The sequence below is a fragment of the Cyprinodon variegatus genome, unplaced genomic scaffold (genome assembly GCF_000732505.1).
Source record: "Cyprinodon variegatus isolate N-32 unplaced genomic scaffold, C_variegatus-1.0 Scaffold1284, whole genome shotgun sequence".
Classification (NCBI taxonomy): Eukaryota; Metazoa; Chordata; class Actinopteri; order Cyprinodontiformes; family Cyprinodontidae; genus Cyprinodon; species Cyprinodon variegatus.
The window spans coordinates 98,348-111,251 of record NW_015151737.1 but is presented as its reverse complement, the minus strand read 5'-3'; the positions used below and the strand labels follow the sequence as shown (position 1 = coordinate 111,251).

The window sequence follows — 12,904 nt, the reverse complement described above, 5'->3', positions numbered from 1 at the left end:
GTTGTGATGAAAATTAAAGAAATATCTCCCATCCTAGTTCTCTTTAGTTATCAGGCTCCTCTCCTGTGGAACCAACTACCAGTTTCAGTCTGTGAGGCAGACACCCTGTCTACTTTTAAGGGTAGGCTTAAAACTTTCCTTTTTGATAAAGCTTACAGTTGGGTATACTGAGCTATCTCCTTAGTTGTGCTGCTATAGGCTTAGACTGCTGGAGGACATCGGGACCCCTTCTTCATCATTCTGCTTCATGCCGTCTCTGCTTTCTCCTCATCATAGTAGCTTCATCTGGTCTGTTCCTGTTTGGCTTTGACTCCATCCTGAAGAGAAATATCAGCTGTGCTGCTGCAATCAGTACCTTTGTTTATAGATGTTGGAGATCGGCCTGTTTCTTCAATATAGTCATGTTTCTTTGACTGTGACTAACTGTATGTGCTCTGTTTTATCCTCTGACATGGGAGCTCGTCTGCCTGGCTGTGAGTTTCCTGGACAGGGCCGCATGTGGAGCTGGAAGACGGTTGCCCTTTATTTATTTTTTAAATCTCTTTTTGTCCTCTTTATCTCCCTCAACCCCAATCAACCTCAGCAGATGGCCGCTCACACTGAGCCTGGTTCTGCTGGAGGTTTCTTCCTGTTAAAATGGAGTTTTCCTCTCCACTGTCACTACAAGCATGCTTGGTGTGAGGGATTGCTTTCGAGTTGATTCAATCGGTGGGTTTTCTTTAGGTAGAAAACTTTGAGTCAATCAAACTCCATGATCTTGTTGAATTGTCTCTGTAAAGTGCAGTTTATTTATATAAATAACCTAAATTAATTAAAGGTACCTTTAATTAAGACTACATTTCCACATTAATAAATAAGTCACATGTAATTCTTTGTCAAAATTGTTGAAATGTTTATTTAAATGAAAGACATGACATCAACACAATTTAAAACTTAGAAAAAAAACTTGACATTTTCCTTTTTAGAAAAAGAGGAACAGTGAAGAAAGTGCTTTATTTGTTAAAAAAAATAAGGATCCTAGTAGGTTGAAAATTTAACATTCTCTGTAACTCTTCAATGGGTTAAAGGGTCTCTGATAAAACAATTTGTTTCTATCAATGACATCACTTTGTGAGCCCTGAATCATGCATTCCTATGGAGGGGCTTCTCTCTCATATTTACTGCTGAAGGGCGTCTCCAGGTGAAATCGGTAAGATGGGAGTCCAGAAAAGAAGATCTGTGCTGCTGCTGGTCTGGCTGAAGGGACCAGTTTCATTCCAATGAACATAGGAAGGAAATATTTTAAACATGTTACATTTAGAAGTTAAGAAAATATGTCTGTTCCCTTTACAATGAGCTGCAGTCCTGTTAGAGACATGTTTTATCCTCATTTTCCACTGCAGATGTAAAATGTACAGCTTGTTGGGACTTTTTGAACATTCATATAAGCTGTTATAATTAGCACGTTAAATGAAGACATATTCTTTAGCCAAGGAGTTGAGCAAATATAATTTAAGTGAGGCAGATAAACAATCAGGAAATGGTTAAAACAACAGTAGATAAATAAGCCCATGTTTACTGTAAATGCTAGGTGGGGATCAAGAAGTCTCCTTTTTTGGAGGAATTCAAGCTTTTTCTGTCCTACCATCACAAACATAAACAAGACAGAAATTCACATGAAAACGTCTGCTTTGGTAAACTTAAAAAAAAAACATCACTTGAAATGAAAATCTGGTATGTCTATTTAAAAAACAAAAAGGGTGATTTAAAAGAACCTGTGGCCAAAAACATATTTCTCAGACCTAAAATCGGTAAAGAGTTAGAAGATCCATGAATACATGAATATATAAGCAGTTATACCTTAAAACTGCTTATATACCTACGGATCCCCTTGGGTTATTAACTTGAGCTTAAAGTTACAGGCTTAATGTCTAAAACTTGTTTTTTAGCCTAATAGGTTCAATTTATGAGACGCTGATGTTTGAATCTATTTATCATTCAGGGCATTGAACAGGCTTCTATTAATTTCACTTGGACTTTATTTCCAATGCGCAGGACTATAGGGTGTATATTTTGTTCTAAGTTGGAATAAAACTTTATAAAAATATTTAAACTGGACACATTTCAGACCAAAAAGCAGACAAACAGCATCATAAATCAACCTGCTTTTCACTGAGACATTACTCTTCATCTTCAATATAATCTATCATCATATATTTGTCTTTTTTTTTTGATAATATGTTTAATGTGAATCTGTTTCACTCGAGATAATACACTTTTTTTTTTTTATATTAGCAAATATTCAAGAGCCAAAACATTCTTGAATCATAAACTTCTAAAAGAGAAAATAAATTAAATCGGTTTATTTTTGTACATACTTACATGATAGGAGCTGTTTATGGAAAAATAAACAGAGTCAAAGGCTGCAGCTGTGTGGATGTGAGCACCTGGTGAAATGGACCAGCTGGTAGATTTTTAAAAAAAAATCCAACGCTAAATCAAAGTACCTCATGATAAAACAAAAGGGTCAGCTGTGATTAGCTGTCCTTAGACCCCGCCCTTGTATCAAACATATCCCGCTCTTTGCTATGGTCGTAAAAACACAAAATATTTTTTTTTTGTGTAAATATCATCTTCAAAAAAATAGCCTTGACTTTTCCAACATTTAGAGATAAAACAGGAAACTATAGAGTGAGCCAGATGTTGCTGTGGAGCCAAAACCTTTCTGACATCAGCCATATTGTGCCCTGATAGGATCCAGCTTCCCTTTCCATCAGACAAACCAGGACCTCATGGTGAGGAACCAAAACCCGACTGGGGTATAGCTCTGCCTGAAAGACGAAACACAGGGCTAATTTGGCCCACATGGCCTTCAGTTTTTCCTCACTGTCCTGGATAGGTCTATTTGTGTCCACTGGGGGGCGCTACATGTTGTAGGCCACATAAATGGGGTCCAGCTGGTCGGCCAGGAAGCCGTCGCGTAGATGCATGCGCTGCTTCTCGCCGCGGGAGTTGATGGGGATGACTCCGATGTCGACGACGACCACCACCCCGACGATCAGGTAGTGCTCCTCCAGAACCACGTTGGTGACGAGCGGAACCAGGTCCAAGGCCTCGTGCTCGGAGCCGTCGAGCTCCACCACGACCACCAGCAGGTTGGTCCAGGTGAACACGGCGCTGGAAACACAACAGCACAGCATGAGAGCGGTTTAGAAGGGTAAAGGTCAGACCGGATGTTAGGAACTTGGGTCTGAGATGCTGGGTTCAGCCCCTGGTCCCAAACCTGGTAGAACATTCTCTGGACCACTGAACATTGATTCAGTTCATTATAGTTCTTCTCTGCACAGACATCTCTGGGTCCAACCTGAACATTTAAATCAGCCTGAGATCAGGGCTTTGACTAGGCCATTGCAACACCTGGGTTATTTTCTTTCTAAGCCACAGATAACCCCCTTTGGACCAAACTGTCTCACTTTTGTCTGTTGAAAACAGACAAAAGTGTTTTACAGAGCAGTTCCAGTTGATCTCTATGACTGAATAATGACATTTAGACCAAAACACCTAATTGTAAATATGTGCAATATTAGAAGCTAGTCTATGCTAATTATTTCCTGACTAATTCACCTAAATCATGTTTTTCTCATTTTAAAAAGCAGCAGAGAGTAATGGCTGTTCTGTTTCAAGTGCCGTTAATGACATCCAATTATCAGCCTTCCACCACCATGCCTGATAGTGGATATGAGATGCCTCAATTCGTTGTTTACTTTGTATGACACCAGTCTCTGTGCTGCAAAATCAAAGATCTCCTGAAAGGACTTTGGTGCATAGAGTTGTACCTCTGCAAATCTGAGCTCTGCTGCAGGGACCACCTAATTATTATTATAGGAAATTGTGTTATATCAAACCGGTCCTATAGTCACTTTATTACAGATGGAGTAATGTAACGAAAGTAATTGCTCCATGGGATTATTAAAGTATTTCTGATTCTGATTCCTGGTTGATGGGACAGGTGTTGTGAATGAAACGGTGCCCAGCTTGAAAGAGCTCCTGTGTGTCGCTGAATGTGTGCATTGGTGACTGAAAGACATCTTCTGCCTCCATTTATCTGTTTACTACAGTGTGTTGAATTCATGTTAATGTGGATTTAAAGACATTTCAATCAGTGGAAAAAATTGCAGGGGGGAATATAAAAAAAAGTCTAATCAACCAAAACGACCCCCACGCAGTACCTCCGTGGACCCCTAGGGGTCGCGGACCCCTGTTGAAGACCTCCGGTTTAGATACATGAATACATTTATGAATTATGTTTTTGTTTTTTTTTGTTTTTTCGTAACCACAGGATCTGTATAAAAGCACCAGGAGTTAAACTTTTGTCTGGTTTATACTTGGCATATTGAACTATGCACAAGGGGCTGAACGCCAATGATTAGAGCATGTACAGCATAGTGTAATGTCATATATAGATCCACATCAACTAGAGTTCAGATTTTATAGTTTTATATTCTTTACAAAGAGGTCTATAGTTTTACTTTCCTTTCTTCTCTCTCTCACGGGTTATGAGGTGTACTGCAGAGGTAGGTAGTTACTAGTTACAGTTTCTAGAGTAAAATGTCTGGCTGCCCGACCCATCAAGTTAAAACTTCCCTCAATGAGGAACAGGCTTGTTTTAAACAAAAAGACCAGAAATACAAACGCTGACAGTTAATGTCTGAGTAATTCTTCTGTTTTTACTCCAGATTCTTTTTATTTTCTCTTTGCTGATCCTGCTGTCATTTGGAGGCCGAGTAGAAATACTTCAAACAGTTTACTATATGACGTTTCTGGAATTAACTTACACTAATCTAACCTACCACCTGAAATTATTGTGTAATTACTGAATTTATATCTTTTATGTTGTTTTCAAACTTTGCAGATAACTTTACATGTTTTGTAAATTTAAAATGTTAAATCAGATGTTATGATCAGATGTTTAATCTCACTTCAGTAATTTATTGGATGGCTCCTGTTTTTACTTTATGTTTATGTTAAAGCAGTGCTACTCTTCCTTGAGTAAACTTTTTTGGTACTGTACCCTGGTGCACTGCTGCCTGTATTTTTGGAGAATACTGCACCCGTGTCATCTTTAAGTAGAAACGCCTGCAGGGCTTGTTTAGGCTAACGCCTGTCTGCAGAGACTATAGCTCCGCCTTCACAACCTTCTGACCACAACAGCACCAACTGCGCTCCACTATTCAGTCCATCGCAGAAACAATAGAAAGAGTGAGGCACAAGATGGATGGTAGTTAGAGCAGCTGCAGAGATTCACAGCTCAGGTAGAAGAATCTGATGAGAGGACAAATAGACCATTCTCACACATGGTAGCAGCAGCATCAGGCTGCGGGGACGGAACAATTGTTCAGAGTGGAAAGAACAACGTATGCAGTTAAAACACAGGACAATCCTAGAGAAGAAACTGGAGGGAGGTAAACCTTCCAGCAGGACGACGGCACTAAACAAGCAGCCAGAGCAACGGTGGGAATAATGCAGCTCTAGAGATTTTATTTGCCGTTTCTCCGAATTCTTCCTGCACTGACCTTGGGGTGAATATGCAGCGACAGCTGAACCTCTGCTCAAACCCTTCCTTCTTAGCATTACATCAACATTCATGTTATCTGTACCAGAAAACTGTGGAGGCAGTAAGGATGTACTTAGTTTTTATGAGCTTTCAGTCTCATCTATGATAAATAATCTCAGATGTTGAGATGTTGTATTTCTTATAGACTTGAGCTTAAGCACCACGTGAAGCCCTGTCTATCAGCTCTCACCATTCTGTGATGCTCTTGTGCGTCCTTATAACAGAGGTCTCGATGTCGATGGGGTGGTAACGCATCCCCCTCAGCTCCATGGCCTCCTCCAGCGCGCCGACCACATACAGAGCATCATGACGCTCTGCAGAAACAGAAAAACCACCCTGCTGTAACTGCATGATTTTTATTAATAATCCAGATTACTGCAGCTGTTTTGGTTCTTTGTTTACTCAGAGGAGAATCCAGCTGAGCTCTGAAGCTCTGTGAATCTCAGGCGTTTTTGCTCACCTCCGCTGGCGTCTGTGAGCTCGGTCCGCCGCAGGAAGCCCAGGTATCCGGTCCGAGCCCAAACCGTCTGAGTGTCGCCAAAACTGAGCCTGGAGCTAAAATGATCCGACTGAAGAACTTCGTCTCCGTAGACGGTGAAGTATCCGCTGGCGTTGTGGCCGCTGTGCACCCAGATCTAAACACAAACAGAACCATATTTAGTGCCTGTTTTAGGGCAGTGGTTAGCAGCTAGATATTGGCTCATTGAGAAAAACATCCAATCAAAATGTTCCAAGTCTTAGGTTTCAAACTACAGACCTAAGATGGAAATATCACTGGGTCACCATCTTCCTCAGCACCCAGCCTCCGCAGAGAACTGACCTTTTTTAGATAATTTATGGGGAGAGGTGGCCTAGTGGGTAAGGCATTGTGTTTAGATCCCAGACGTTTTGAGTTTGAGGTCCACTCCCACAGACTGCCACTCTGGGTCCCTGAGCAAGACCCTTAACCCCCACACTGCCCGCTGGGTGCTGCACAATGGCAGCCCACTGCTCCCCAAGGATATGGGTTAAATGCAGAGAGTGAATATCTTTCTGTACTTGTGACAATGTAATGACAAAGTTGAATTCTAACTAGAATAGAATAATTCTAATTTGGCACCTATTTGGTGCTTTTACTGTGGAGAAAACCAGAACAGCTCTTTCTGACCATAAAAAGTCCCCAGATATTGACCTGGCTTCATATAAATCTTATTTTGCTCCTCACAGGCAAATAAAGCTCTGATTTATTCTGCAGAGTACATCTGTTTCTGATGTGAAAATAATCATGTGCTGAAGTCTTGAGGAGGAACAGCAGGGGGAGCTGTTGTTCAGTATGGAGCTGGATGAATCACCAGACATGACTGGATTGTTTCCTTTATCTGAGCGATTTAAATACGACACAGATGTGAATGAAAACCAATTATGAGAAGAGTTTCTCATTTAAATTCTCATCTTTACAGATTTCCTCAAATTAATTTCATATCAGACAGGATGACCTGAGTAAACACAGAAACACAATTATTAAGAGTGATTCACCAGAGACATTGAAAAGTTTGATTTCACTATGCAAACCCAGGTCTGATGTCTGCCACACCGGTAGAATCAAGAAACCAATAGTGACAGGACCTGTTTCACAACATGAAGTAGGCTTTAGGAAAAAATGAAGCTCTGCATCCAGTCCTGATCTAAAGAGATTCAAGATGAAGAGAGAATAGTTGAAACTACAGTGAGAGCCATTATCCACTGGTAGAGAACACAATAGTGAACCAGGCGAGATGGGCCGGTGGTACGTCTGAGCCATGTGGGGGGGCCCGGGATCCCACCTCAAAGTCTACCATGTTTGACTGTTGGTCATTAGAACGGGACATAAACCCTCCAAGATGGTCCACTAATTCCTGCCTGTGTACTGGACAATTTTACAGGATTCATGAGGGCTCTGACTTTAACTAAGCCTGCATAGCTTTAAAGGTTCCCGTTGTGAACAATGATTTAGACTCACCAGGTCGTCTGCGTGCGTGTTGCAGTGAATGCAAATGTGCCCCCCTTCCGCAGACACTCTGCTGCACATCTCCAAAATTGTAGGTGACCGCAGACAGTGCCTCAGGAGGCCTCTGATTGGTCAAATCTACATCCGCTCTACACTATTTCCTGTTTGGTACCTTACCGGCTGGTTTTGTCTGTATGACCGCTATTGCGGAAAACGACTCATGTAGTGTAAGGGTCTGGAAATGGCCGGTTGTAAAGGATGAAACCATGAAGTCTGATTGCTATTAACTAATTCAAGGAATACTTCCAGAATAGAGATGGGAATGAAAACCGGTTCCTGTTTTAGAACCGGCTCCGTGTGTTCCAATTCTATGGCACCGTTTGGCAGCTCGCCTAACGATTCTCTTAACACTTCCAGGCAGCACCAGAGCCTAGAGCGCAAGTTACAGACAAGTCATTCAGTAAGCAAGTACGACATGACCAGAAGTGAGTGTAGAAAAGCAAAATAAAAAAAAATGGCGTCCCATCAGGTAAAGCGATCAAAAGTTTGGCTTAATTTTAAGGAAGAGAAAAATGGTAACAAGGCGCTTTGGAATCATTGCGAAGTGGCAATTTTATCTGCGGGATAAATACGTCCAACATGCAGAAACACCTGCGCACACAGCATGGCATATATTATAAAGTGTTTTTAATGCTTCCGGACAGAAGCTAAAGTTACGACCAGCATGGAAGGCAACTCTGGTGGTAAGTAGCTAGTTTTATATCACTGGCTGTGCTTAATGTGGTTCCTAGTAAATCATATGCCATTTCTGGAAATAAACCAGTTTCCTACCTCTCTTTGGGGTTAGTAAACATGCTACGAAGTTGCTCCACAGTTCAGGGAGGGAGAGAAAGGAGACGCTCGTTTATTTAAATCAGGGGGACATGTGTTTATTTCCTGAAATTGTACAATAATGCTTTTTCATTAAACGGATGCCTTCTCCATTAGATTTAGATGACTGTAGCCGCGCTGGATCAGAGGCTGGCAGCTCCTGTTCACTGCCTTCTGTTTTCACCGAGGCAGGCAGAAATAGAATATTCCAGGCGAAGGTAGACGAATGTCACCGTGCAAATACCAAATTCATTGTTTCACAGAATCGATAAGAGAATCGGAATCATGAAAATATGATAAATTCCAAACCCTATTCCAGAAACCCTTAAAAATATTTAGGTTATGTTGCAGCACGATGATCTAAAACAAACCAAATAGTCCACCTGTGATTGGCTGAAAATTACTTTAGTGCTTATATCTGCTAGTCTTACAATTCTCCAATGCGACCTAATTTAAAAAATCCTGCTAAAAAGGAAACATAACTAAATAACCAAAAAACATCATCTCAAAACAGACATCAAACAATAAATGATAAATAAACTTAAATAGATTATCCAAAAAAAAATAAAATCTTAGTTAATTATTAAGAAAAATAATTGGCTCCTACAGTGAGGTTTGGTTATAAAAAATGACACAAACCTCTCCCAGATGTGACTCCCCCATCGGCCCTTTGGTCTCCGGATTGGCGATGATGATCCGGACTCCAGGCAGGATCTGCTCATTCAGAGGAATTCAACAAATAAAAAATAGCATAGATGGCTTAAAACATTTCTTATTGCTGTCATGTTACGTTAAATCTCTTATTTAAAGAGGGAATAAAGAACATACCTTCCCAGACTCCATCAGTGGTAAACTGTGTGGGGACCCCCGCTCCACTAATCTTACCCTAAACAGCAGAGTTGGGTTAACATTCTTGTGTTATTAGGTTTATTCTTGCACATTGTGATATATCAAATAAGACTTAAAAATACGATGTGAAGGTTAGAGAGCTGTGTTCATGATTTTTATTTGATATAATAGAATGGCTCAAACAACAAAGAAGACAAAATTTGACTCAGGCCACAGCAGACTGCCTTTGAATTATTGATGACAAGAATAAGCTCTGACTCTCTGAGTCCTTTAAGCTGATAGTTGAGTCGCTGCAAACAGCTGAAGGGGATACTTCTGGGAACAGATTATTTGAATCATGGTAGTTTCCAGAAACCACGGTTTCTAAAATGAAACTTAGGCCTGAGGGTGAATGTAATGGTTCCGACCTCCGAGAGGCAATAAAAGCCAACAGAAGATTAAAAACAACAAACATGGAGCCTCTCAGAAGGACTGAGACCGTCTACATCAGCAGTGATTACATGTTATCACAGATGGATCAGCAGGACTGCAGGGCTTTGCTGCTTTCTGCACTCTGACGGCTGCAGATGAACATCAACAGCAGGAGACCTTCAGTCTGCTAGATTTGAATGCTCTTCTTCAAAACTCTGAATATCAACATGTGGAAAAACTCCTGACTGATGGGCAGCAGCTCATCAGTTTGTTAGCTTCTGCTTTCCCAGCTGCTTTTAGGGGACGAGCTACAGGTTCTCATTAGAGAAGAGAGATAAAAGGATTTTCTAACATTTTTCCACCATTTTGGTGCTTCACCATAGATCATCAAAAGATACATTAGCAGTGGACAAGAAGAAAACAGGTACTTGAAGTTGTTTTTTGCTGCAGCTGAACCTTGGCTCCATTTTCATTATTAATTAATTAAAATTATAACTTTTCAGTTCTAATGATCCTAACATCAGTTTCCCCACCTTCATCCTGTCTATAACAGATAGATGTCTACTGTAAGGCTATCAAACACCTGTGTTATCATTCTTGAAAAAGTCTGTTAGACTACAATGACCTAGGGTGTTAAGTATTATAGACGTGTATACTTCTCTATGATTTATGTAGTTTTTATTACCCATATATATTATAAGGTATATACAGAAGCAGCCATTCAAAATGGCCCTTCCCACTCAAAATCTCCTTCCAGCCACCGGCCTTCTCATGGCCGTGCATATTTTTTTACTCTGACTCCGTCCTTTCACTGAATTATCCCCCCTAATGTCCACAAATCATGACAGAAAGAATATTTTAGATGTTTAAAAAGGAATTGTAGAGGACTATCCAAGGACCTATCAAGAAAATTGGGAAAATTTTGAATAGCTACTGCTGTATTCTAAGGTTTTGTTTAGATCCCTTTTGTCCGAATAAAAGTAATCATCTTCATTGGATTTGTCACAATGTTAGGAGAAGAGAAAGGGAAGGTGCAGAGGAACCTAAATAGATCCACATGTGGACAAAAATGTTAGTCCCCCTTGTTTGATGAAAGAAAAAACCACAATAGTCACGGTCCTATTTCCGTGACTCACGGAAAGAACTTAAAAAAAAGGCCTGTAGAAAAATAATGGTACCCCTAGAAAAGACTGAAAATTATGTGACCAAAGGAAAATGTTGAATCAAGGTGTGTCTACAATCTTGTAATCAATTAGCTGGCCTATGGGAAGTGTTTGCCTAGTGGTTACAGCAGTGCACTTGTGCTCTGACAAGGTTGCAAATGATCGGTTGGATCCCTATAGCCTGCACACTGGGTTCCTGAGCAAGACCCTTAACCTCCTGATTTCTCACCAGGCGCCGCACAGTGGCAGCCCACTGCTCCCCAAGGGGATGGGTTAAGATGCAGAAAGGAATTCCTCCAATGTGAGATCAATGATGTTCAATATTTATTATTATAATTGGGCAACAGATGTGCTGCTTGGTGACATGGTGTATACCACACTCAACATGGACCAGTGGAAGCAAAGGAAAGAGTTGTCCCTGGAGATTAGAAGTAAAATTATATACAAGCATGTTTAAGGTAAAATCTATTAGACCATCTCCAAGCAGATTAATGTTTCTGTGACTACAGCTGCACATATTCAGAAATTTAGGATAAATGGGACTATAGCCAACTTCCTGGATGAAAAGAGAGAAAGTGAGCCAAAGTGGACTTAATGAGAGATAACCTAGGAGGGCCACCATTGTTGAAAACAATACATAAAAAAGACAGACTGGAACCTACAAAACTACATTTTTAAAAAGCCACAAAGCTCCTGGGAGAATGTGCTTAGAGCACATAGAGCTGATGTCTTTAACCAAGACATCAGCTCTATGTTCACAGTAAGGAAGCATAGCAAGAAAAGATCACTGTATCTACTATGTTGAGGTCTTCAACAGGGGGTCTGCAGAGGTACTGCAGGTTGGTCGCAAAAGTTTTGGTTAATCAGACTTTTTCTTATATTCCCCCCTGCAATTTCTTCTGCTAATTGAAATGTCTTGAAATGCACATTAACTTGAATTCAACACACTGTAGTAAACAGATAAATGGAGGCATTACATGTCTTTCAGTCATCAATGCACACATTCAGCAACACACAGGAGCTCTTTCAAGCTGGGCACCGTTTCATTCACAACACCTGTCCCATCAACCAGGAATCAGAATCAGAAATACTTTAATTATCCCAGTGAGAAATTACTTTCGTTACATTACTCCATCTGTAATAGAGTGACTATAGGACCAGTTTGATATAACACAATTTCATACAATATATATAACTAGGGTGTCCCTGCTCCATTTCGTATCAGTTTGGGGGTCCTTGGCCTGGAAAACGTTGAAAACCCCTGCTCTATGTTCTACGCCTGCTTTGCTTCATCGGATTTGGAGTGTCTCAATCTCTGCAGGGTCCAATCCAATCTATAGATTATCCAGGGATTCTAGAGAGAAATATGCTGTCCAGAGTCAGAAAGCTTGGTCTCAATCGAGGTCATGGGTCTTCAACAAAAAAATGAACTAAAACACGCAGCTGAAAACACCCAAGAATGTCTGAGAGGCAAACACTGGACCATTCTGAAATGGCCTTCTATGAGCCCTGACCTAAATCCTATTGAGCATCTTTGGAAGGAGCTGAAACATGCTGTCTGGAAAAGGCAGCCTTCAAACCTGAAATGACTGGAGCAGTCTGCTCATGAGGAGTGGGCCAAAATACCTACTGACAGGACCAAAAGTCTCATTTATGTTTACACAAATCATTTGATTGCAGTGGTTGACAGTGGTTGTCCAGATCTGATTAATGATTTTACCTTTTTAATTAATTCTTTTGTAGAATGGTTGAAAATAAATGTCTTTCATTTGCTAATTTTCCTAGACTTTTTTATTTGATATTTTTATCATCCATCGTCCAGTCTGTCGCAGGACGATCATTTTATCAGATTGAAGTTATTTCTGTGACCATTGTTGTTTTTTCTTTCATTCAATGAGGGGATTCGACATTTCTGTCCATGTGTATGAAACTCAATACCATTAATAAATAAAAAAATGTTACTCCTCTCAATGGCCAGGCTGATAAGAGGACATATGTTCATATCCTGAGGTAAAAAGCTACAGCAGGGAAAAGAAAAACCTGGTTTGAGAT

General features: G+C 40.5%; 1 protein-coding gene across 2 annotated transcripts in view; it reads right to left on the bottom strand.

Annotated features, from left to right (window-relative positions):
• Positions 1–889: 889 nt before the first annotated feature.
• The window catches only part of LOC107102632 (disco-interacting protein 2 homolog C), a 101,952-nt gene continuing 89,937 nt past the window's right edge, over positions 890–12,904 (bottom strand). The window contains exons 31-35 of one of the 2 annotated variants that reach the window (XM_015402011.1): positions 9,258–9,315; positions 9,069–9,143; positions 6,054–6,228; positions 5,784–5,907; positions 890–3,156 (exon numbers count right to left, since the gene is read on the bottom strand). In XM_015402011.1, coding sequence (XP_015257497.1) covers positions 2,904–3,156; positions 5,784–5,907; positions 6,054–6,228; positions 9,069–9,143; positions 9,258–9,315 — 685 coding nt within the window. In that variant the 3' untranslated portion in view covers positions 890–2,903. The remainder of the gene's footprint in view (positions 3,157–5,783; positions 5,908–6,053; positions 6,229–9,068; positions 9,144–9,257; positions 9,316–12,904) is intronic. The other variant, XM_015402012.1, reaches the window with a different exon arrangement.